The sequence below is a fragment of the Hakea prostrata genome, chromosome 3, assembly GCF_041222555.1.
Source record: "Hakea prostrata isolate BN-2017 chromosome 3, UWA_Hpros_2, whole genome shotgun sequence".
NCBI lineage: Eukaryota > Viridiplantae > Streptophyta > Magnoliopsida > Proteales > Proteaceae > Hakea > Hakea prostrata.
In genome coordinates this window covers 13,095,551-13,120,412 of record NC_142602.1, presented here as the reverse complement: position 1 = coordinate 13,120,412, position 24,862 = coordinate 13,095,551, and the positions used below count along the sequence as shown (strand labels likewise).

At 38.1% G+C, this 24,862-nt stretch overlaps 3 protein-coding genes across 4 annotated transcripts; 2 read left to right on the top strand and 1 right to left on the bottom strand.

The window, feature by feature from the left end:
- The first annotated feature begins 78 nt into the window (after positions 1-78).
- On the top strand, positions 79-4,168 carry LOC149020886 (Rhomboid-related intramembrane serine protease family protein). The gene is made up of 7 exons (XM_089149110.1): positions 79-330; positions 1,245-1,366; positions 1,619-1,704; positions 2,032-2,072; positions 2,176-2,342; positions 2,422-2,484; positions 3,616-4,168. Exons 1-7 carry the CDS (start codon positions 111-113, stop codon positions 3,808-3,810), a joined length of 894 nt encoding a protein of 297 aa, XP_089005236.1. The 5' UTR covers positions 79-110; the 3' UTR covers positions 3,811-4,168.
- A 2,792-nt stretch (positions 4,169-6,960) lies between these two features.
- On the top strand, positions 6,961-14,917 carry LOC149020885 (Peroxisomal membrane 22 kDa (Mpv17/PMP22) family protein). 2 transcript variants are annotated; one of them, XM_089149109.1, is made up of 3 exons: positions 6,961-7,280; positions 12,526-12,617; positions 14,304-14,917. In XM_089149109.1, the coding sequence occupies exons 1-3, from the start codon at positions 7,128-7,130 to the stop codon at positions 14,707-14,709; spliced, it is 651 nt and encodes a 216-aa protein (XP_089005235.1). In that variant the 5' UTR covers positions 6,961-7,127; the 3' UTR covers positions 14,710-14,917. The 2 variants fall into 2 exon arrangements, with proteins under 2 accessions (XP_089005235.1, XP_089005234.1); XM_089149108.1 differs by having other exon boundaries at positions 12,523-12,617.
- A 405-nt stretch (positions 14,918-15,322) lies between these two features.
- RSY3 (Adenine nucleotide alpha hydrolases-like superfamily protein) lies at positions 15,323-24,694 on the bottom strand. The gene is made up of 11 exons (XM_089149107.1): positions 24,436-24,694; positions 24,132-24,326; positions 23,943-24,027; positions 23,757-23,832; positions 23,470-23,646; positions 22,407-22,509; positions 22,027-22,136; positions 21,764-21,853; positions 21,502-21,582; positions 16,727-17,569; positions 15,323-16,088 (listed from the first exon to the last, which is right to left on the bottom strand). Exons 1-11 carry the CDS (start codon positions 24,590-24,592, stop codon positions 15,996-15,998), a joined length of 2,010 nt encoding a protein of 669 aa, XP_089005233.1. The 5' UTR covers positions 24,593-24,694; the 3' UTR covers positions 15,323-15,995.
- Between the last annotated feature and the right edge of the window lie 168 nt (positions 24,695-24,862).

The following is a 24,862-nucleotide window of genomic DNA, read 5'->3' as shown; positions in this document are numbered from 1 at the left end:
TAGTGGGCTTAGGCCTCTAGAATCTATAGAGTATAGATTAGAAGCGAAGGTCTTCCGCTTCTTCTTCCAAATTCCATCTCAGCGTTGGCTTTCAGTTCCGGGAGAGCGAAATGGGTCACATTTGTCGTTTTTTCACGCCGAACGCTGCTTCAACCAAACTAGCTTTTATCAATTCCATCTCTTCGAGGACCTCCGCCTCCATCTCGACGCAGTCACCATTGAAATTTCCTGCTCTTTCTCCTTCCATTGTTTCCGTAAAGCTCACTGGCGATGGCTTGTTTCCTTTCCCCAAAGCTCGGCTTCGACATATTTGCAGAGTGAAAGATTCAGGTTCTCCCTCTTCTTCGCTTCTTTCGATTCTTAGGGTTAAGATGAAGATATCATCTGTGTTTTGAAATAATTATTGAATGAGGGGCCACTGGCTAGCAAGTCAGAATTTAGTGAATATTTAGAATTTTCCCCCCTTCCCAGTTTGTTTGTTATTTGGTTATACTCACAGGAAACTTGGAAGCACTTCTAAGTTCTAAGTAGTATACGTGTGCATTTTTCTTCTTTTGGGTTTAAATTGATGACAGTTTGCTAAATTAGTAATTTTCGAGTCTCTTCGGGGCTTCACCATTGATTGAGTTCAATGCCTCACCCACTAGCCTGCAACACTTTAGTTCATGTGTTATGAGGACATATTAAGATGTTGAATTGATTGAGGATTTGAATGTGGCTAGATGAGTAATTTATAACTTTGTACCATGAAAAACGATGCGTTCAGCACCAAAAGAACGCAATTACTCTGCTTAATAGAAGTTTAGTTAGCAAACTCTTCAGCCATAACTATGTAAAAAATATTCTGCGCCCCGCAACCTGGAAAAACTCAGTAAGGTGTAATTTTCGTTTCATGTAAGTATGATTTTGTAATGAATCATAAGAGACGAGTAGGAGGAAATCTTGTCATTCCTTCAAGGTCCAAATAAAAGTATAAAACTATATACTGTACAATACTAGAAGGAGAACACTTAAGCTGCTCCAATCACAGGCCTGAGAAAATCATTTATGTCAGACATAACCCTGCTGGGATCCTGAAATTCTTCACTGGTGGAAACCCATAAAATGGATCCATATGGTTTTTGGATGAACGAAGATTACTATATATTGCAAGTTCTGTTTTCTCTTTCACGCCTACTATGTTTGAAGAAGGCATCTTTCTTCCACCCCGAACCCTTCAGAGAACTAATAAATAGTTGTATTAGATATGATATCACAGCTGGAAATCGGCAGGCCTGAAGAGAAGAAGAGACCGAAGCAAATCAATGGGGTATTCTGGATCCTTCTCCTTAATATCGGAATTTTTGCAGCCGACCATTGGTTTCAGGTACTGAGAGATTATTCTAAACTCTAAAGATTTGGTAGTTTGATAAACAGTTATTTCCCTACCGAAGTTCAATATCATGATTTTCAAATGTGTAGCCTTAGACATTGCCACACTGTCAGGTTGATCCTTGAATCTAAGCAAGGTCATTACGTTTTTGACGAAATCTAATACCTGAGCCTGCCTTTGGTGCTACAGTTTATTGGGTGGTACAGTATTTGTGAGTGTCAACATGATACATAATTTTTTTTTCAGGTTCGAGGAATTAAGTCACTGTATTTGTACCACAATTGGCCCACTTGGTACCAGTTTGTGACAGCGACATTCTGCCATGCTAATTGGTGAGACATCTCTGCTGGTGTTTGCATGGTTCCTAATTAATATTGAACAACATACTAAAACAGTTTATGTGATTCAATGGGATGACTTGTTATCTTTTCAGTTGTGTATGTTTCGCAGCACTAATATCTTTATTACTGAGCATTTTTTATTATTTTATATTTGACCTAGTGATCACAGGTTTAAGTCTGGAAACAGCGTCTCTGCAAAAGCAGGGATAAGGCTTCATACATTATGACCTTCCCAGAGCCCACAGTGGTGGAAGGCTCATGCACTAGTTACACCTTTTTTATTTATTACTTATTTTTTCTGCAAATACATTTTTACAGGAGCCACCTCTCAAGCAACCTATTCTTCTTATACATTTTTGGTGAGTTCATTTTACTCCCCTTTGTTTTTCCTTCACTTTTATTTGATATGCCATATCTATTTTATAGTTCAGAATATCTAGTATTATGTTGTTTCATCCATAGGAAAGCTTGTGGAAGAGGAGGAAGGAAGCTTTGCATTATGGCTGTCTTATATTCTAACTGGTGCTGGAGCAAACCTTGTTTCGTGGTTGGTTCTTCCTAGGAATGCTGTTTCAGTTGGAGCCTCTGGTGCTGTTTTTGGACTCTTTGCAATCAGTGTTCTTGTCAAGGTACCTGATTCCGACTTCTTAATCTCATCAATTGTTAGAATCAAGATATGATTTTCTATTACTAATAATGTTTTTACAGATGAGTTTTGACTGGAGGAAAATACTTGAAGTACTTATACTAGGGCAATTTGTGGTTGAGAAGGTGAGCAATATCTCTCCCAGTAGACTAAATGATTCACTAATACAATGCTGCAAATTTGAATGGGAAACATATTCATGGGTTCAGAAACCAGTAAACAAAAATAAACAACACATTAGTACAGTGCTGCAAAATATGAATGGCAAACATACTTATGGTTTCATAAACCTTAGCTTTTTCACATAACATTCTGAAAGTGTGAAAGGAAGGAAGAATTTACTCTGTTACCAGAAAATACAAGGAAATCCTTCACATGCAAAGGAGAAAAGTTGATAAGATGCAGTTGCTTACACAATTGATTGGATACGTCTGAATTAGAATGTATGTGTAGTTCCATTATTGAATATATAGAGATGTTTCAACAATTCAATTCTAGATGCATAAACATGGATAACTTGTGAGAGATACCTTAGAAAATCCCTTGGATTACTTGTGAGAGATACCTCTGAAAATCCTGTCCGGCTTCTTTACCATTGTTAATAGTAGGTGAAAGTCTTCTAGTGTTCCCCTTTTTTTTTCCTTCCTTGTTGTTGTTGTTGTTGTTGTTGTTGTTGTTGTTGTGTGTGTTTTTTCGGGAGGAATGACTGTTGCATCCCTTCTTCTGGAATGTAGCTCAGTGTCACTGCAGTGCTTCTCACATTCTATATAGCTCCTCCCATCTTTGAATTTGTAAAGAACACTTCAGGGTTCACCCCTAATCAAATTCCTTTATTGTAAAATAAGGTAGGAGAGAGACAGTTGGAGAACTAAAACAAATGGAGAATTGAGTGGGATGGAAAGATCATATTATAGATTTAGATTTTGATGGAAAGGTTATGATAATAACTTAATTGATTGTTGGCCTTTTTTATTAAATTGGTACTTTGGGTCCTTGAGGCCCATGGTGATGGTCATTTAACTTGATTACTTAACTAACGAGCATTTCTGTGTTCCTTTAGATCTATTGGGTGTTTTATTTTATGGTTAATACTATTTCCCAACTTCATGTATCCAACAATCTTGTGATTGTATCCTGATTTGTATCAGAGCTTGCTCCTTGTGGTTTCATATCACAGTTTTAACAGAAGGTTGGTTTTGAAGGTTAAGGGGAGGAATCTGACCTACATTAATAATGTCTATATGGTCATTTTATAGGTGATGGAAGCAGCACAGGCGTCTACAGGATTGTCGGGGAAATTTTTGGGAGGCTATACCAGTGTCAATCATATTGCACACCTCTCTGGTGCTCTGGTTGGTGTAGGTTTGGTTTGGCTGCTAAGTAAAGTTCCTTCACTGCCTTCGGAGCATGAAACATCTACCTTGAGTAAAAAATCAAACAGATCTTTATAATCTGGTCATGCTATTTGCCATCCTAAAGGGTGCATAGTTGAAATTTCAAATTTTTAATCCAGAATTCCAAGATTGTATCATGAAAGATATACAACGTCAAAGAAGATGATAAAAAAATCAAATGTGCAGTAAGTTTGGTTGTGCAAATCCAATTGATTGGCACCTATGGTGCAGTTGGTGTGACGAGCAACTTTGAGATGTTAGTGGCATCCATATCTTTTGGCTTAACATCCAATTGTATCCCTTCTTTCATTTGGCTGCTTGATTGTCCTAGAAAAACTCAACTTTAAATCCCAGAAAAAGAGACCAATGCTAAGGCTGCGGTTGTTTGCAAAAGTGGGGTGGAAAAAAAAAAACATGTGGGTCCCATGTGTAGTGGGGTGAGCGAGAAAGAAATGAAATGATTTTGTGGAAAAATGATAAAGGTGGGTTTCCACTTTTTACTTTTTCCAATTTTCCTACAAAGTCCCACCAAATATGTGGAGATTTAAAATGGCATGGGGTGGGAAAGTTGGGCTGCCACATCAGCTGACAAGTTTCGAACGGGAGATCCTTTTGAACAACCTCGTTCTAATAGGAAAGTCTTATATTCTGAAATTAATTCATCAAGTTGATGATAAAATCCACGGGCGTTCAAGTGGACATTATGCACTTGTTACACAACAACCCCTTAGAGGAAAAGTGCCAAGCGGGGGGGGGGACAACGGGTAGGAGAAATGGAAGTTTGGGCTCTAAAAGGATTTTCATATTTTACAAGAAATGCTTACTTATAAATCTGATCATATTAGAGCCCGTCAGTAAGTACTTGGGATTATAATCATTGGGGGAACAATACCTAACCCAAAATTTCTTTCACAAAACAATCCATACTTTTCCGGTTTATTGGCTTGATTCAAGGAAACTTATCTCCCACTTTCCCACCCCAAGCAACCAAACAATGTACCATTTTGGGATTTAAAGGAAATGTAAGAAATTTACACTTTTTTCAAAAAAAATTCCACCTCTTTTTTGCTACCTCACCTTTATTCCAGCAAACAAACGCATCTTAAGGAGAGTTTAATTTAAGGTAGGGTAGGGTGCAAATCACCCGTAAAACAAAAAGCACCATGCAAGAGAGATTTCAAACCCATATTGAATCAAGCATTAATAGCATAGGAGATTTGGAGGAAGAACCAAATTTTCAAATGTTACAACCATTGACCGGAACAGAATATTACTCCCAACGGATATGCCAAGGTGGTACATGAATAAAATATAATACATATACAGAATGATGGAAGGTGGAGGTAGAGGTGAAGCGGACTCCTGTTTCGAAGGGTATTTCAGGTCATCTTAACCTGAAATTTGACGTGTAGCCTAATTTGAGGCCAATAAACACATTGGAAACATTATTTTTGGCCTGAAACATCACTTAATCTAAAGTTTTTGATTGGCACTTGTCTGGCTATATGCGGGCAAAACTGAAAGTTTGGAAAATTCATATAAACTAATGTTATAATTCATTATACAATTATGTTGAGTATTGTTCATGCTTCACATTTTGCATAATTCGTGTCGTTGGGGGGAATCGTGTACCATAACAACAATTTTCATGGTAATATACCGAATCGTTGAGAATTGACAAAATGACCTTGATCATTACCTTAAAAAAAATATATTAGTTATTTTATAGTTTTTTTTTTCTTTCTGTTTGGTAGAATAGTTATTTTAAAGTTATTCTTTATAAAAGTATCAGTGAAGTTAAATTTTTAATTAATAAAATTAATTAAAACTGAGTTGAATTTCAGAAATAATCGAAATAATGAATTTTCACTTATTTTGATAACTTTTATCCTTAAAACTAACCACATCCAAAGAATCTTTGGACATTTTTATACTCATGTGGTACTGTTAGTTTTAAAAGTCAGAATGGTTTTTTTTTTCTCCTTCTTTCAAATGCGTTAAAGGGTTAGAATGTCTAAATGGGATGAAAATTCACTTTGACTAGTCTTTCAATTTTAGTTAGTTGAAACATTGAGATTGAGTGGTCACTTTTGTAGAGAAAAACCTAAAACTAACTAATTAAGGGTTTGTTTGGTTACATGAATCCAGAGATTTGAAATCTCTGGATTCATGAATCTGAGAATTATACTCGTTTGGTTGTAAAAATCTTTAGATTCATAAAATCTAAAGATTCACCTTTTTACACTAAAAACGTGAATCTGTAGATTTATGGATAATGGGTGAAATCCAAATATTTCAAAAAAGCTATACATTTGCACATTCACAAAAATCGGTCAATCAAATAGTTTTTTAGGATGAATCCACAGATTTCATTCCACAACCAAACATCTAATTTTATAAATTATAACTTCATAGATTTGAAATCTCCAGACTCATGTAACCAAACAGGCCCTAAATAAATTTTCCAAGAGAAATTAAAATTGCCACACTGTTATTCAAATGATCATCCAACAATTAAAATTGAGTTGAAAGTAGAGGTGTAAATGGATAACCAAAATCTACTTCTAAATTTGCATTCACAACATCCGTTTAACGGTATCCGAATCCGTTCGATCATTAGTAGGATGCAGATAGGGTATACTTATTTAGATTCATTTTTATAATTTTTATTTGAGATATATGACTTTTTTTTAGATTTTTTACTGATATAATTATCTAAATTGTTAAATTTTAATTTTTTTGGGTAGAAATATGTCTATATATTCATGCGGGACCCACGCAAGGCATCAAGATTACATAAATCCAAAAACCCAGTTCCAAAAGAGGCCACAAATAAAATGGTTAAAAATGTTAAATGTTAAATTTTAAATTAGTGTCACAAATAAAATGGTAAAGAAATTTTATATCAATATGCATTCACACCTATTTAGAGAAATCTACTAAAAAAAAATATTTATTCAATTATTATTCGAATAAATCCGTCTGAAACTCAATGCAGATATCGTATTATTACTATCCAATCGATTGATACCCCTAGTTGAAGAAGGGTTTGGATCTTCTCTTTCGATATCTCCCAAAGAATTCTTAGTCATTGATGAGAGATTGCCGTGTGTATATTCTAATCCAAGAGTCTTCATGGAATCTGCTCGGATCCTGAATAAAATTATTCCACAGAGCCCCTAAAGGAAAAAGTGACGAGAGCGTCAGCCGTCGTTTCTATGTTGTCCTAAAAGGGGCGCAGGCACGCAGCAACCAACGTCGAAACCCAGAGTCTCCAAACCTATATCTCTCCGAAGTTGAAGCGAAACGCTCCCTACCCTCTCGGTGTCTTCGTTTTACCTCTTCTTCTCTCCGTCAAAGTATCATCTGTATGCATGATGTTGAGGTTGTGGAGATGGTATCAAAACTGTTTGGCTGTTCACCCGGTTAAGACTCAAGTCATCAGTTCTGGCTTTCTTTGGGGTGTTGGAGATATTGCCGCCCAAACCATTACCCATTCTACAATGAAAAAAACCCATTCGAACTCTGTGAGTAGCCATCAGTCCAAACCTATACTATTCTGTGGATTTTGATTGTTTATTTTTTCTTTTCGATATCTATATTTGTTATTTCTTGTTCCGCATATCCCTTTTCTGCAATTATATATACTCATTTAGATATTATTTTTTATCTTTCGGTAGTGATCGTAATGTTGTTTCGCAGAATGATTGTCTTCCAATTTATTGTACTTCTCTATTCATCTTTGGGAATCCATCGCTGGTTTTTTTTTAGACTAGCTAAGAGTTTTTTGATCCTTTGTTTCTTGAACTTCAGAGAAGTTTGAAGTCTCAGTTCGTTCTCCCGGCTTGGTTCTTGGTCACATTATCTGCACTTTCTTGTTGGAGATTAGGTTGACTCCTTGTCAAACCTTAATAGAAGAAATGTTCTGTTGCATTTGTAGCCTTGCTTTTTCTTGATAGGTTCCCCCCTGATTTTGGGGGCTAAGGTCATCCCTTCAGCATTGCAGAACATATGCATTTAGTAAGTTGGCTACATACTTTTACTCTTTAAAGAGAAGAAATAAGAATGAAACAGTTCCAGAAAGTAGTATCTGCCAAAACACCTAAAATTTTACGTGGCATTGACATCTTTGCAAAGAAAATCCTGTGCTTTAACATATTCATCAATTTATATGCTAATTGGTCTTGGGATGATTCGAAGTTAGGGAATACATATTGGATATCACAGCATTGAAATGTTGACCAAGGTGATACCTGCAGTTTATCAAATTTGAAGCAAATACATATTGGTGAAGTTTCAATGATTGAATTTTGTTAAGGGTTTTCTGTTTTCTTCTCGTCGCTTTTTGTCCATGAAATCTCCATGTAGTAAATGTTGATCCAATGTGATTCTAGCTTCTTATTCTTCCTTAGATTGGGGCACAGATTCTTCCTTCTATACCTCATGAGGTCTATTTCTTTGTCATTAGATGACTCGTATTTGCTGTTTCCATAGAGCAATCAAGGGTTGCATTGTCCAATAGCTTGCCTGAGCTTGCCTGTGTATGTCACCAACAGCTCAGAACTATGCATTGGCTTTTCTCTAGCTTTGGAAGTTCCACATGAGTGAGTTCAATTGGCTATTATTAGATGCCTGAACTGTATACATTGACTTTTTCTAAAGTTATTCTCTTGGTTTTCACTTGTGGGTTCTTTCCTTAAGATTGCCTCATGCAGGCTTTGCACACTCTGCTTTATCCATCTACAGACACTGAGCAGAATCATCTTAGGGAATCATTCTTGCTGCATTTTTTTTGGGGGAGGGGGGGTTGCGCTGAACTACTGCACTTTTGGCCACACAGTTGACACAATTATAGAAAACTTGGTGTTTTCCCATGTTGAAATTTCTTAACAGGGTAAGTGATGCAAATCATAGAACCAATTCTACTTAAACTGAGCCATGCAATTTTAGTCATTTGTTTTCTTCTTTTCGTATGGAAGTTTTGGAGTGGAAGTGTAATGTAAGAGACTGGTTTGGTTTCTTCGTTTTAGCATTGGTTTCCTAATTGAGTTCTACTTCATTTTTACAATGTAATTGGGTTGATTTTTCTATGGTATGAGGCCGAGTTCAAAAAGCTGTTATTGTTGTCGTGTTGTTGTTATGCATTTCACCTTATGATGGAGTTTAGAGTTAGTTAATCAATGAGTTGAAGTTTACCTAATGGGCTGATAGTTGTGCACAACCAGGTTGGTCAATCCCTTCTTAGTCCGTTTTTTCCTATTTTTCTTGTTCATTGTGTTGGTTATCTTCTCACTTTATTCTCTCTAATACACTGGTTGTGAGTATCTATGACTTAACTAGTTTCAGCCCTAAAGCCTTCCTTACTATAAGCTGCTCTGTTGAGAGGAAACCAGCTAAAATCAAGACATGCTCTGCTGTTGTCGCTTCTCCTAGTTTCAGCAAGCCATTGATGGGATGAGTTTTCAGATTTGGAGATCTCATGGGTTGTAACCTAAGGGTCTGTTGATGATGTGAAACCCCTTTTTTTTCTTTCTTTTCTATTAAAGTTTCAATTATTTTTAATGCTTGGAAGGATAGTTCGATATATATCCTGATTCTGATCTCCTTGTGGTTTGAGGAGTTGTGAAGGTCTTTCCTTCTTATTTGTTCAGATTCCATGTTGTCCTGGTTTTTTTCCTTCCCCATTCCTTTCTAAAGTAATTGTTTCCTGACACATCTAAACTCTAGTTTTTCTAAAGTTGATTGTTTCTTAATTTTAATAGAATTCCCATTACATTTTATTGTTGAATCGGTTAGGACCCTAGGGATGAGGCCATGTGGAATGAGGGTTAGTTAGGGTTATTTGAGATAATAAATAGAGGGAAAGAGGGAAGAGAGAGGAATGGAATATTTTGGAGAGTCTTGTGGGCAGCCGTAGGCTGAGGGAACACCGTGAGGTGTGGGGGGTGATTGGCACCATAGAAACCAGTGTTATCTTGTTATTTCTTGCATTCTTATATGAATTTTTGGGAAATATTATTAGGGTTTTATCAATTGGCATCAGAGCATTCACGATCCCAGGGAGGTAATGGCACTGCCTTCATTTTCTGGCAAAGGAGAATGTCAGAGATGGATTATAGAAATTATGCTGTTTTGCTGGGAGAACCAAATCGAGGAAGAGTAGTGGCTAGGAGTGGCGATCCAACATTTGGAAGGAGAGGCACTCGATTGGATCTATAGCAAGGGCTTGATGGAATTTACCTGGACAAACTTCAAGAAGGCGTTGGTTAACGATTTCGGTAACGGGAAGGTTGCAACGAGTCCTCCTATTGAATATGTATTGGTTCTTGGAGAGGAAGAATCGCAAAACCACTTTGTAAAATCAATAGATAAAGCGGTGGAAGTTGCAGCCGGTTGGGATGTGTCTCGTCGAGCATGGAGAAGAGAGAAGAGAGAGAGAAGTTCAGGTATCGATGCCTACCAGCCCAAAGTTGAGAAGGAGAGAAATCATGCCGATGATTCGAAGAAGAAGAAGGATCGAATGACTCCAACAAAACTCGCTGGAAAGCTGCAAACGGCGGCTGAAGTTTCTATCCCCAAAAATTGGGGAAGACGATGGTGGAGTTGGAGGGTTTTTAGGGTTGGTTTGGTTCACCCCAGACCGGGTTTTGGGTTGGTTTCACCCCTTAAAAGCCTAGGTTCTTCTAAATTGGGCCCAACTCAAGTACACTTATCCTCCCACATAGGGCCCAAACGAACCAAATATAAAGATTGGGCCGCTTGGTTCCCAAAGAAACCTCCTTGGGCCCAACCTATCTCTTTAACCCCAAGCCCATCACATTTTATTAACCCATATTTCTTAATCCATTTCATTTTCAAGACCCACAGCCCAATCTAGCTCATCAAACCAACGTCCCACCCATTTATCATAAGCCATAGTTTGTATTTGGACCCCACCCATTTAACACATCTATCATGGGCCTGGCCTGTTTCGTTACCCCAAAGTCCACTTATTCTGATTTTTAATTTGGGCCCAATTAACTCAAACAGACCAAGGTTCAACCGAAGGCTCAGTTCAAACCAACGATTCACCAAACCAGCGGTCCGACTGAGCCAAGAAGAGGAAAATTCATCGTCTTCAACCTCTGGACTGCAAAATGGAAAGGGAGGCGGCAACGATGGGGTTGCAGTGACTGAAGGGGAGATGCAATGCTCCATTATGGGTGTGTTATTCAGCCTGGGTGGATGATATTGAATTACTACGGTTATGCCGCACCATCATACGACTAAACTTCAACAATTCCATCACCTTGGGGACAAGGTGATTTTCGAGGGGTTGGTAGTGTTAGGACCCTAGGGATGAGGCCATGTGGAATGAGGGTTAGTTAGGGTTATTTGAGATAATAAATAGAGGGAAAGAGGGAAGAGAGAGGAATGAAATATTTTAGAGAGTCTTGTGGGCAGCCGTAGGCTGAGGGAACACCATGAGGTGTGGGGGGTGACTAACACCATAGAAACCAATGTTATCTTGCATTTTTATATGAATTTTTGGGAAATATTATTAGGGTTTTATCAGAATCCTTTGGTGCTTGGGTGGACTCTTGGAGACCCCAAAGTAGAGTTTGCCAACTGGGATTGCTTAATCAGACATGGATATGTACATTTCTAAGACTGGAGTTTGTTTCTCAACAGAATAACCATTGTTAATTCGTAGGTGGAGGACAGTGGATTTTTTTTTTTTTTTTGGGGAGGGGGGGGAGTGTTCTTGTGGTCTGTGATGGAGATATCTTGAGAGACAAATGAACATATCAATTCAGCATTGAATTTGAAGATGACATTTTTGTTGAGTTGTCAATTTTTGTCATTTGAGATGGCATGGCCATGTTCACCGGAGACCTATAAATGCCCCTATACTGAGAAGTGATATAATCTAGATTGAAGGAAGGGTAGACTTAAGATAATCTTAAGAGAAGTGGTGAGAAAGGATATGCATAGCTTAGGCCTTGTATCTAGCATGGCCTCAAACAGAATTGATTGGAAGGCAAGAATCCGTTTAGCTGACCCCATTTAGTTGGTACAACGCTTATTGTTGTTGTTGTTGAGTTGTCAATTTCCGAATGCTGCTTTTTGTAAAATGTTTGAACCTACCAAATATGTCAAATTGAGCCAAGAGTGGTAGAAAGCTAAAAGGGGTACTTTTAGTTGCAACTAAACTTTGTGTGCCCTACACCAATGTCTCTTGACATTCTTTCTTAAGGGTTGATTAGCGAAGTATGCTCCAAGCATAAAGAGGCAATGCTAGCAATCTAGACACAAGAAGAACCACAAATAATGACTAATGAAGACAAGAAGATTGTGGGTCGATGTGGATACAACACTAATTGTTCTATTCCGTACCAAAGAACGTGAGGATCAATATCATAATGCCGATATGAGCACGTCATATTAGTGATTCTGTGTTCTTCGAATAGAAAGCTCATAACTTAAATACCATATTCCTAACATATGAATGGCTAGAGTTCTATTATGAGCTGAGTACCAATACCCAAATTAGGCCTAGTGATTGGGATTACTTTGTAAATACTGATTCCTCTTTTTTATGAGATTATAAATAGGACTGGCTTCCTTGTCTCTTGATGGAGTTCTATCTCAGAAAATTTGCCAAAAGCCTAAATATCTGTTGTGATGTTTACATATTTTGGTTTATCACTTTCTTTTTTATAACCAGCAATTTGAAGCACTCTATTTCCTTCTGTTTTTTATATAGTTTTGTATGTTTTCTTTGTCCAGCAGGATGCCAAAGAGGACTTGAAAATAAACTGGAAAAGAGTGGCTATCACAAGCATGTTTGGATTTGGATTTGTTGGACCAGTAGGTCATTTCTGGTTAGTCTTTCTTCTTTTCTGCTTTTAAAAATCTGCCTTCCCCTTTAGAGATAACTGCCAGGCAATCAGCATGATAATTAGTATAATGGTCAATTTCAAGTGCAATGATTATTTTTAAGGATTCTGATACTATAATCTGTCAATTCCCTGCTGTTGCACTGGAAGGAGAGGTGGGAAAAAGGGGTGGGGGGGGAGTAGTGGGAGGTGGCTACTGCAGCCACAACTTATTTACTGAAATATCCATGCTTGTGGTTGCCCCTTTCAAATCAGCTCCAGGAAATATTTGAGAATCGACCACCACTTTTGATCCTAAGCTTAATTGACTGTCTATACAATGAAAGTGTAGCATCACATAATTTGACCCTTCTTTGATTATGGAAACTAAAAAACTGACTGTTTTGAAAAGATAGCTGTATAAATTGGATGTAAAATGATTTAAGATGTTGGTAGCTAGCTAGCCATGATTTCTTTGGAGTCAACATTGTCAGTTTGGCAGGTCTCATGCTTGATCCAGTTATCTGCTTTGTCTTTAAATTTTGCTGCTTTTATGATTAGATAAATTTGAAAAAAGGAGTGTTTGGTAAACTATCGCAAAATGAATATGAGAGATACTTGATCATAATGAAAAGGAGGAAATATTTTAGCAACTGGTTCTTCACAAAATCTTCCTCTTTGTATTACTTGCTGCGAAAACTGTTATTTCTTGTTTGTGTAAAATGAAAAATGAGAGAATACACTGTATCAGACTTAGTGAGCTCTTGATCATTGTTTGTGGCGTTAGTCATTATCATGGAACTCACAGCTCCAAATCAAGTGGTAAGATCTGGTGAGCCCCTCGAATTTAAGAGCTAGTCAATGATGAGTTCTAGGATCTCACTTTTCTTCTTATCATAGTTTTGTATGCAATGCACTTTCTGTAGTAAGAGATGCTGGAGAAAGGCATGCAATGGATTGTTTCATACACCCTTGTTAAGTATCTAAAGGACCACAAAAGTTGTTCACTTCTAGGAAAAATGGTTTTACTGCTTGCTTGTGGAAACAAACTGTTTGACCTGTGTGTATCACATCAAATACAAGTGTTGTTTTGTCCTTACATCTGCTTAACTTTTGGAAATTTTATTATTGTCTTCTGATTTGCTTCTCTCTGTAAATACTGTCAGCTGTTGGTTATGATTGCATTACCCTTTGGTATGCCTTTTACTAGTTGATCGAAAAGAAGAAAGTCCAGTCTTCACTCTTTCAATTTCCTGTAGCATACAAATTGCATTGCATGCCACTCCATTGTTTGTGTCAGTGCACGTCATGCTGCTCGTTTACATCACATGATAATCCAAGACAGGCAGACAACCTGGTTTAATGCCTTTGTGCAGAGATAATAGTAAGATATAGGATAATTTTAACCAAAAGCTTTCAGAAGGAGGTCAAAGCCCCCGTAAAATCCCAAAACCCAGCTCTCTTAGTGAAGGCTTCCAATTCCCAAATGTGGCAGTTGTACAGAAACCCTTTTCCCTAAGTTATATTTAGTTCAAAAGGTGGTTTACACAAAAAACTGAACTCACTTTAAGGTAATTTTTTATGGCCTAATAGAATTAATAAAATCATTGATGTCTAAATTCGCAAGAAGGGTTGGAAGATAATGGGAATAGAATTGATGAACCTGTTCTCATTACTCTTCTTTTGATGCAGGTACGAGGGCTTGGACCGATTCATAAGGTTTCGTCTTCATCTACAACCAAAATCTATGCGGTTTGTTGCCACTAAAGTGGCCATGGATGGTATAATCTTTGGACCCTTGGATTTGTTTGTATTTTTTTCGTATATGGGGCTTTCCATGGGTAAAAGTATTGATCAAGTGAAGGAAGATGTGAAGAGGGATTTCCTCCCAGCCTTGATTTTGGAGGGCGGTATTTGGCCAGTTGTTCAGGTTGCTAATTTCCGATATGTTCCCGTGAGATACCAATTGCTCTATGTCAATTTCTTTTGTTTATTAGACAGCGCTTTTTTATCATGGATCGAACAGCAACAGGATGCTCCTTGGAAGCAATGGTTAACATCTTTTGTGTCCTTTGAAGAACAAGAAGGCCAGGGCTGATGATGTCTTCTGTTCATCTCTTACCTAGCTCTTTCTCTACTCCCTCTTCCTTTAATGAGAAAAAGTGTGTCAAGAGATTCATGTAATGTTGAAAGAATTTCATAGACCCTGATAGACCCTGAAATGCCACAATGTGTTAAAGGCTGGGATTTGGGGTGAACATGTAAATCAATTTTCGAGATTACATTTGTTGTATTCTCGTGTAGTGTGAGACTTTTTTCTTTCTTCTTCTTCTTTGTTTTTTTTTTTCGGGTGGTGAGGTTGGGTTTCTCGCCTACCATGCGTGGGCACATTGAGAGTGCTGGGTTGAAATGACTGTAGTGTTAATGTGGAGGTGCATCCCTTAGGTGCTTCCTCTCCACCCAGCTGCCCATACAGCCATAAATCTAGTCACATGAGTGTGAGACCATTTATACAAGACCTGCTTGTGTTAGTGCAGCTTAAGGTGGGTCTCACACTCATGTAAATGTGAAATATAGCTGTATGAGTAAGTTGGGTAGAGAGGATTCATGTTTTCAAATAGCAAACCATCAACCATTTCTGCTTCTCTACTAACTAAAGCATTTAAAATGCCTTTGTGAAGGTGAGGATACAGACAATAAGAGAGATAAGAGGTTGCAATATGCCATTGAAAATGATGTTTTTCATTTCGTTTAGGGTGTTTAGAAGTGTTAAGAATGGTGAAGTATTAAGGTTTCATTATTTGCCATTATGTTAAAGCTCCTTGGCACAGTGGAAATTTACATCATCATTCCAGGGTTTTATTTTGCTTCAGTTCAGATATCTCCACCCATACCTACGTATCTTTTTTTTAAGGGACCTGCTTTGGTTACTTCTTTGCGTGATATGCTGAACACATTAGCATTTGCTGAAAGCACCACAATCTTGGTATACGGTGATCCTATACATGGCTACCTCATGCAACTGTTTACATACAGAGTGCCAAACGAACCTATTTTTCACACTCTAATAATGAAACGTGAAGCAACTGGGCTTGAACCATTCATCTCGGCTTGATTTGATTGATAATCAAGAGACCTATGATTGATCACCATAAATTGGTTTATATGGATGCCATTAACTAACATACGCAGAATTGAAACTTAGTGAGTGTCAAATGATAAAATTAACAAAATTTGGAAAATGATTTAACAAGGAATCTGTTTTTATCATTTATACACAGAAGGCTACGCCAGTCAATCCAAGTTGTTCCCATGGCCGTTGAATTTGCTGAACGTCACTGACTTCTTTTTTTTTGGTAATGGAACGTCACTGACTTTGAGATATTAAAGAAATGCACTATGGCCTCCTCCGAGTGGTACTCTTGGTTTGAACACAGCGGAAGCTCTCAAATTAGGGCAGTGCTTGAAAGAAATGCTCTGAAACGAAAATGTGAAACGTAAGAAAGATAACTGATTCTTTAGACTTGATGCACATTACCAAGAAAAAGGTGCACATATACATGAAACTGAATAAACATAATTGACATCAAAGTTCAAGAAGCCTCTTTAAGCCTGTTTATTAACAAAACCTTTGTGTACCTACTGAATTGATCGGCACTAGGACTCGAAACCAGAGTCCTCAGCTCATGTGTCAAGTCTGAGCATTAAACAGAGGTGAACTATACTCTAAGAAAGGTTGAATACAAATTCAATTCAATGATGCTTTGGCTGTCTGGATCCCCTTTTTTCCTTCTTCCTTTTTTTTTTTGGGGGGGGGGGGGGGGTGGTTGGGGTTGGGTTGTATTTGTTGGAGGAACATACATTCAATATGTTTAAGAATCTAGTAGTTACTTTCATCAGTTATAAAAATCAAATCAAATTCTGTGAAAATGCAGGAGCAAGCATGCTGAGTTTCAACAAAGAGTGTCTAGATATATTCTGCAATTCATGGTAGACATTAATTTCAGATTGGCTACCAACTTGGTTCATTGAAGTTAACTAGTTAGTTTAATGAGAAGTCAATGGAGGCAGTTAAGGAATTGAAAATGCAGACAGAAGTAAGGAGTTCAACATACCGGAATGCACAATAATAGTCCCTGAGGATCGACCATGACAGGGAGGCTTCTTCTTGCAGGCACTGGGATAGACTTCAATGATCTGAGAGCTACTTGAGCTGATATCTTTATATATTCTGAACAAGACTTGGTATTTTCTGTTACTTGATCTTTCTTACTGGCTGGGGGAACTTTCTGCTGTTGACATTCTTCTAATATTTGGCATTTTGATAGTTCAGCTAGATATAACCAATCAGCATCAATCATACAGCGTACCCTAGCTACTGTGCTATGACCAACTATACAAGATCCACAACAATAAACCTGGGTTTGGCATTCTGAGTCCCACTGGGAACACGTCTTCACTACACAAGATGCATCTTTTGCACCTGTTTCACATGGACTCCATGTGACCAAGAATCTGTTCATAAAGAGACAAACATTCCCAGATTCAAGTTCTTCACTCGGAGATACACTTCCCTTTACATGCCTTATCTCAGGTTCAGATGTAGCTTCGGTTTTGGATCTGAAACGCTTGATTTCCTCCTGTTGCAATGAGAGTATGCTTCTATGCGAGAAATCACTAAGAATCTTGAGTCTGCTGGCTTCATTTAGAAGGCGTTCTGAAGAAGTTGCATCCAAAAATGATACATCTGAGACAAACTTTTCTGAATACGATTTTCCATCAAGAATAATTTGATCTATTTCACTTGGTACAAAGTGCTTCTGTTCATCAAAAGAATATATCCAAGATGATTCTAACTTTGATGACTGAGGAGAATTAGGTGAACAGCAAACCAGGATCTTTGTGCCTTTAGACCCTGGTGCTGGACAAAGATAGCAACCAGCTGCAGTGAGGGAACTCTGCAAGATTTTCAAACACCGGATCATGAACTAGAAGAAATTCTTAATTAAGCATATATACTTCATGGGCACCATGTATGGGGACCCTCTTTTCTGTAATTTATTCATTGCTTATGAATGTTCAATAAATAATCTGTCCATTGAAAAGAAAATGGTTCCTTGTTTATGGGTCTTGAACATGCATAAAAGGCTGTAATCCTCTTCTGGCTAGCACATTCTTAATGAACAAATGATAAACAAGACAAGCCCAAAACTTTTCATTCTCCTCAAATATTTTGAATTAGTTTTGTATTAATATCCATGCAGCAACAGAAAAATCTAAATTTTCCATTAGGAAATTGCATAATCTAAGCTTCCAGATGGGTGCATTGTTGAACATAGAGAAGACTTTTGAAAATTCAAGTTTGCCCCAGTCAATTAAGCTGTTACGAAATTTGTTTCATCAGTAAATTTCTAGTTTCTTACTAAAATGATTTCCCCTTTTCATCATTCATTTCAGTAGTGCTGTATTGCAACCCAAAGGGAATTAACCATGAGTTTTGCACCCCACTGGCTCAAAGCATAAGCATTAAGGTGCTAGGAACAAAAGTAGTCTTCTGCTGTTCAACTCAATTGTCAGTTTTCTGCCAAAGGAGAGTAAAAATTAGATTTAGAATTGGAGCATTGTATCTGAGTTTAAAGGCTGCAGAAAATTTTAGTTCACTGCACTTTCTATTTATGTATTAATGTAACTTCTTTTATATTATTTTATTTTTGCATTATGTCTAGTTAATTTCAAGTTTAGTGATTTGTCAGACAAAAAATTCAAAAAAGCCTCTGTAAATTTATTTACATCTCTCAGTATTCAGACTCCTTCAAAACTATATATAAAAGATTAAGATTCCTACCATAGAATTCTAGACTGGCTGCCAAAGAGTATCTAGAGAAACACTTTGGTAATTTAAATTTCTTAGTTTGGGGTTAAGCACTTGGTGATTCAACTTTCTAAGGTTATATTCGGATTCTAAAGAAATTTGGTTTTAAGACTTGACTTGGTTCTTAGCACTTACAGGTGCAGATGGTTCCCCAGAATTAACCAGCCCTGAAAGGTGATACTTTGCTAACCTAATAACAATCTACAGAACACTTGCACCACAGTAGCTATTTAGCAAGTCAGTCTTCTACTAGACTCTTCAATTTGCTAGTTGTGACCGGTCAATCTGATACAGCTCTAAAATAAACATTGAAAACATTGAAGAGCTCCATTACCAGAATAAGAAACCAAGTACGAGATTACAACTGTTGGAATATAACAAACAGAAAAGACCCATTGGAATGTGACTGTTGGACTATAGCACCTGGAAGTTAATAACTTACAACATGTATTCACAACAATAGTTTGCAAAGGTTTCTTATTTTGAGCATCTTTACTCTTTTTTCCCCTCAAAGGTTTGTTTTTTGGATGAATAAATAATTAAATAAACGAAACGAAACACCGAAATACAAGAAGATCCAAACAGGGAAGGATCATAGAGAAGAATGGAATTGGGAATTGAGACCCCACGCAACAACAATGAGCCTATTCCTTGGGGAATCAACAACCGGAGAATGGGGAATAGATATAAACCTAGAAGATACATCAAAGTGAATAGCATTCCAAATCGAGTCAAGAGAACGGGATTTGGAAGTCCAGCGCTTGAGATTACGCTCCCACCATAGATGGTGGACCATGGCACCAAAGGCAAGCCTACCAATTCGGTCACAAATTGAGGAACCTGAAAAATTACTTAATACCCAAGACTAGTCACAATCAAACCCAAAGGAGCGACAAGAGCGAGGCCAAATGGAGGCTAGTGCTTCTCTCCAGAGAGAGCTAGAGAAAGGGCAAGACAAGAACAAATGCTCAATGTCATCAGTACCATTCCAACAAAGGATACTGTTGGGGTTTGTAGGGAGTTGACGGGTGATAAGGAAAGCTTGGGTTGGGAGAGCAAGATTAAGGGCTCTCCAAAGGGTGGGGGAGTGGCGGGGGATGTGACCTTTGAACCTAACCAGGGGGGCCGGGGGGAGGGGGAAAGGGAGCAAATAGGTTCCAAGCAGAAGATGTGGTGAAGGATTTGGTGGTGGAAGGGAGCCAAACAAGGGTGTCACGGGGGGAGGGAAGAATGGGGGTGAGGGAGTTCAAAACTTGTGTGAGACTATAGTGGGGGTGAGGGACCTAGGAACCATTGGAGATGAAAACCGAGAGGGGTAGATTTAGGAATACGGGTTTCATAGACAGTGCAGGGGGGGAGAAGAGGGTAAAGAGAATTTCCATCGGATGCCACGGATCTAGCCAGAAGGAAGTAGAGGAACCGGAAGAGATATGAGTGGTGATGGCAGGGAGGGCTCGAGATCTGAGAAGGAGAAGCTTCCTCTAGATCCAGGAAGGGTTAGAAGGGATAGAGATAGTCCAGAGAGAGTCAAATTTGAGAAGATAAGAATGGACCCAGATAACCCAAATGGAGTCTTGTTTGGAGACAATTTTTCAGATGAGCTTGAGCAAAGCAGCAGAGTTCACCTCTTGGATCCGGCAGATTCCTAGGCCCCCCTCAGATTTAGGCCGACAATTATTGGACCAATTGATGGGGCGAAGGAATCGTGAGGATTCCTGGCCCTTCCAAAGAAAGGCACAGAAGAGAGACTCCATTGCCGACGAGATAGACTTGGGAATCGGGAAAATGCCACACCAATAAAGGTAGGAGGATTGGAGGACAAACTGAATGAGCTCCACCCTACCAGCAAAGGAGAGAAGTCGGCTTTTCCAAAGATGAAGACTCTTACGGATGTGATCTAGCATAGGGGAGCAGTGATGGCGAGAAAGCCTATCAGGGATAAGAGGAAGACCAAGGTAGACAACAGGGAAAGATCCAACCTTGAACCCAGAGAGGTTCAAGAGATTAGAGCGTAGCGGATCAAACACCCCAGAAAGGAATAGAGTGGATTTGTCAAGGTTGACCTTGAGACCAGAGATGGACTCAAAGAAGGAAAGGGCAGAGATGATAGAGGAGATGGAGTAATGATCAGCTTTGGAAAAGATCATGAGATCATCAGCAAAGGCGAGATGGGTGAGATTGAGGGATCTCTTTAATGTTAGATCTCTTTAATTAATTGTTCGCATAAACTGCATCTATCTTGTTGGAATTCAACTACTGAAATACAGCTGCTGGGTCCAGTTTTTCTTTCAGTACTCACTACTTTGGTAATCAATGCATATTCATGGTTTTATTACAGTCCTAAATAATACCAGACCTTAATAAGAGAAAAAAAGGTTATCATACTTTATTCTTGTTGAGTAGTCATTCCCTAGGCATAAGCCAATTAGTCCTCTGCTCAGGAGACCAATCACCCTGGGTACTTCTAAAGACAACCTCAGATGGTAGTTCTGAGATTTGAGTTTTCGCTTTTCAAGCTGGTTTTGGGAGTCATTTTTTGTTTCGCATGGCTACTTGGAGCTGCTTGTGGGTCTTATTATAGTCTTCTGTGTGTTGTTGTCATCTATTTTAGCGCAGCAGGAACTTGTGTTGTCACAGTTTTCTGTTGGCTCTTCTCTAGAGTGGTGCATTCTATTTACTTTCAGTTTCATTCTCCCCATTAATTGTTCAAAAATAAATGTCCAGAGTTCCAGAAATCTGTGAATTTGTTCAGAAGGTCATTGTTTCAACAGATTAGCAATTCAAAACTGAAAACAGGAAGGTTCATCAAGCAATTCACAAGCCTAGTACCATAGACAGGTGAGTTCACTTCATGCAGTGAAAAATATGCATTTGCCATCATTGAGATATGTGAAAGCATATGTGTTGCACATCAGCAATAGTGATTTCCTTTTATGCTAGAGTAGCTCAAGAAGTCAATAATTTGGACAACACCACTAAGAATGTAAATGGATACCAGCATGGTGAAGCTGAATGGACCTTGCATGGGAAGCTACGGATATAGTCCAACAGCAGCTGTGAAGTTCTCCCTCGAATAGGCCTGTGTCTTTGAGAGATGAACTAATGGATGCAGAACAAGAAGTCAGTAATAAAACCATGCCATACCATCAACCCAAAAAGATAACAAAAATAGACAAGATCTTCATTTGCCCCCAAAAAAGACAAGATCTTCAGAAAATATGCTTCAGTGTACAAAACGCTGAAAAAATTAGTAGCTTATACAACAAAAAATAAGCAATACCTGTGTAACCATTGCAACAAACTTTATTAGGCATATGTCCTTAACATTTGACGGGTCAAGCTTCTCTAAATCAACAATAGCATATCCATGCTGTGTACAATAATAATGAAAACATGGGGGGAAATAATTTCAGGTCGTTTTACTCAAAATCAATTTAAATATCAAACTCAAAATGCAGAAAGGAAAGGGACGCTGCAGATGATGACCAAGAAACCGCAGATGTTGAGCATAAAATTTACATATACAAATAGAAAGCTACTTACGTCAATGATGGTCACAGCCTGATTTATCAAACCATGGCAGAGATGGTCAACAAAACAACGTGTTCTTTGACAGGCAGAAATAACAGCTTGTATTTCAGACCTAAATACACCTGAAACTTAAAAGTTAAATTTGGAAACCAATAAGCAGCCATAAATGACACTAAAGGAAAATCAACCACGTTAAGCCATGGAGAGAGTTTTATAGGTCTTCCTCACCCAAATCCCAATGCCCTCCCTGAACAGTCAAAGACCAGTCACGCAAAGTAAAAATCACACTGGGAAAAAATGTATTTTCTGAATGATCTCATAGGAAATGATATAAGATAAACAGAACATTCCATGGTATACATTTCAAATTGCCACAAAGTATTATAACTCACCTGATGACAAATTTTTCAGCAACATACGAATCCTGTTACGAGCAAATAATGGACTTTGATTTGTTGGATCTTCCACCCATTCTTGATTCCACCCTCGACATATCTACACCAAAAAAAAATCTTCGTTGTAACACATAAAATTTCAAAATGTAACATACAGGGGTGGTGACTTGAAAATACTTTCAGGCAACATGTCCTTCAAAAAGCTAGAAGTTTCTAGTAGTTAAATTATTGTACTGATGATAGATTTTTCACATAGATTGATAACAATGATCAGGGTTCACATTCATGCCCTTTTTGTCCATATGATAGGACAAACTTGCTCGCAGAGACAGAGGTGTTTGTTGCCCTTGATCATCACCAGCAACTAAATGATCATTTACGAGTGCGCCTTATGAAAGCACATTACCAAAGAAAAGAAACTGTTCAATTGGAAGGCATTTTCAGTGGTTCACTTATCATCATATTTTCCCATTTCCAGTTAAGAAAGGCCTACGTATTTAGCTAACCATCAGATCCAGCGTCCAATAAAATTAAGTTACTTTCTCTATTTTGTTTGTCATCTCAGAGCGATATTTGAGTTAAGCAAACTTAGTTACTTCTCACATTTGCCCCATCATGATTATTGCATATATGCCATTCTACTGTTTGCTAGTTTCTTTTTTCTTGATAACAGGAGACATCATGGAAAAATCTTCCATATTAACCTCAAGATGATTAAGCGTATCTACCTGACACTTAAAAGATTCAAAAAGTGTAATTTGTATATGCATATGGAGTACCATGATCATCACCAATCAGACACCATGAACTAGAAATCCATAGTGACATTACATGCATAACTTGCATCAAATTTTCAAACTTTGCATAAGTGGTACGGAGTCTATTTTTAAATAAATCAACATAGAATACAGGTGAAACTTCTGATTTGGTTGATAAATTTTATGTTAGATTCATGGTGATGCTGAACACTTGGACAAATAAAACAGTCTAAGTATTTAATAGAGCCTAATAGAAATAACAAGCTCCTCTCGTGCATACATTTGAAACTCAATATACCAACCTTGTACATATCCTCTTTTGAAAACTCTAGTAGTGGGCGAACTAATAAAATCCCACGATTTGTTGAATTTACGTTGGGACAATAAGTATATGAAGAGTACAATTGAGAGGTAAACGCCATTCCAGCAAGCCCAAGGATACCACTGCTGCGAGATAGTCTGAGAATGAACAATTCAGCCTGCAGTGTCATGGCCAGTCACTAAGAGTTAAAAAAATTTGAGTAAGTGAAACAAAACTCATTTACCATACACCATGTTGAAGTATGATTTCTGAATAAGTTGATTAAACCTGGTCATCTGCATGATGAGCAATCAGCAACACTCCTATCTGGTTTTGGAGGCAGACTTTCTGCAAAATTTCATACCTGGTATTCACAACAAACCCTGTTAAGAAACACCACAAACGTAAATGTCCATAAACTTGAAAGATTCAGGAGGAAAAAAGCACTCAAAGCCACTAATCGGCAATAATCACCTCATGTCACGAGCAGCCTCCTGCAAATGACCCAGCTTTGGCTTGCCGTCGGACCAATCGCATTGAGCTATCTCACATCTGATTCCTATACAAAATGTACCCAAGCAATTAACTCAGGCAAGGTCAGTTCGCAAAGGGAACTTCAAAACACCAATTGACGACTAGCAAAGTAAAGAAAACAAATGGTACCCATTTTGGAGACCCTATCACGAACACAGTTCGCCTCATCTTTGCTCTCTGCTCGCAAACCATGATCAACAACGATTGCCAAAAGCCCATGGATGCAACCAGTGGCCTCGTCAGTTTCAACTAGGGCATCAGTCTTCCAACCCGCCGTTAAAGCACATAAAGCTACACTGTCGGGTCCGCCAGAAACTCCAACAGCTGCAAAATCACGCAACTGAACTCAGCGGCAATAACACATGAAATACCTTTTTCTAATATGCTCAAAATTGCCGCCATTAGAAAATTAGAAACTATAAAATTGAATCACCAATCCGGTGATGAGGTTTAAGTCCCGCCATGGCCATCCTCTTTGCAAAAACTTCTCTGTATTTCGCCATGTCGATCGCATCTCGACGAAGTTTCGAACATTTACAAAAGAAACGATTCAAAGGAAGAGACTGACAAATGCGGAGAGAGCTCAGCATTTCCGGTTTCCTGCGTTGCTGTGTAGAATTCTCACGTCGTGTTCAAATAAGTACGGGAGAAGATCCATCAACTTCAGGTGTTATCCTCTCAAATGACCTGAAATGCAATCAGAATAGGGTTTTTATCCGGTAGGAAAACCAGTTCGGAGCGTTTCCAGAAGTAGAAACATATTTTTAGGCGTTTGAAATTTGAAAATTATAAAAAAAATATCATCGTTATGTTTAGACTTTAGAGTGCCAAATTTTCTAAAATCCACGCTCAAATATCAT

Bases quoted from the DNA above. Each gene is read 5' to 3' on its own strand.
- LOC149020886 (XM_089149110.1), top strand. From the start codon at position 111: ATGGGTCACATTTGTCGTTTTTTCACGCCGAACGCTGCTTCAACCAAA. The intron at 1,705-2,031 runs GTGAGACATCTC...ACATTTTTACAG, and splicing joins ACATTCTGCCATGCTAATTG to GAGCCACCTCTCAAGCAACC. The intron at 2,073-2,175 runs GTGAGTTCATTT...TTTCATCCATAG, and splicing joins ATTCTTCTTATACATTTTTG to GAAAGCTTGTGGAAGAGGAG.
- LOC149020885 (XM_089149108.1), top strand. From the start codon at position 7,128: ATGATGTTGAGGTTGTGGAGATGGTATCAAAACTGTTTGGCTGTTCAC. The intron at 7,281-12,522 runs GTGAGTAGCCAT...TTCTTTGTCCAG, and splicing joins AAAAAACCCATTCGAACTCT to CAGGATGCCAAAGAGGACTT. The intron at 12,618-14,303 runs GTTAGTCTTTCT...CTTTTGATGCAG, and splicing joins GGACCAGTAGGTCATTTCTG to GTACGAGGGCTTGGACCGAT.
- RSY3 (XM_089149107.1), bottom strand. From the start codon at position 24,592: ATGCTGAGCTCTCTCCGCATTTGTCAGTCTCTTCCTTTGAATCGTTTC. The intron at 24,327-24,435 runs GTGATTCAATTT...GTGATTTTGCAG, and splicing joins TAAACCTCATCACCGGATTG to CTGTTGGAGTTTCTGGCGGA. The intron at 22,137-22,406 runs GTGAGTTATAAT...TTTAAGTTTCAG, and splicing joins GCTGAAAAATTTGTCATCAG to GTGTATTTAGGTCTGAAATA.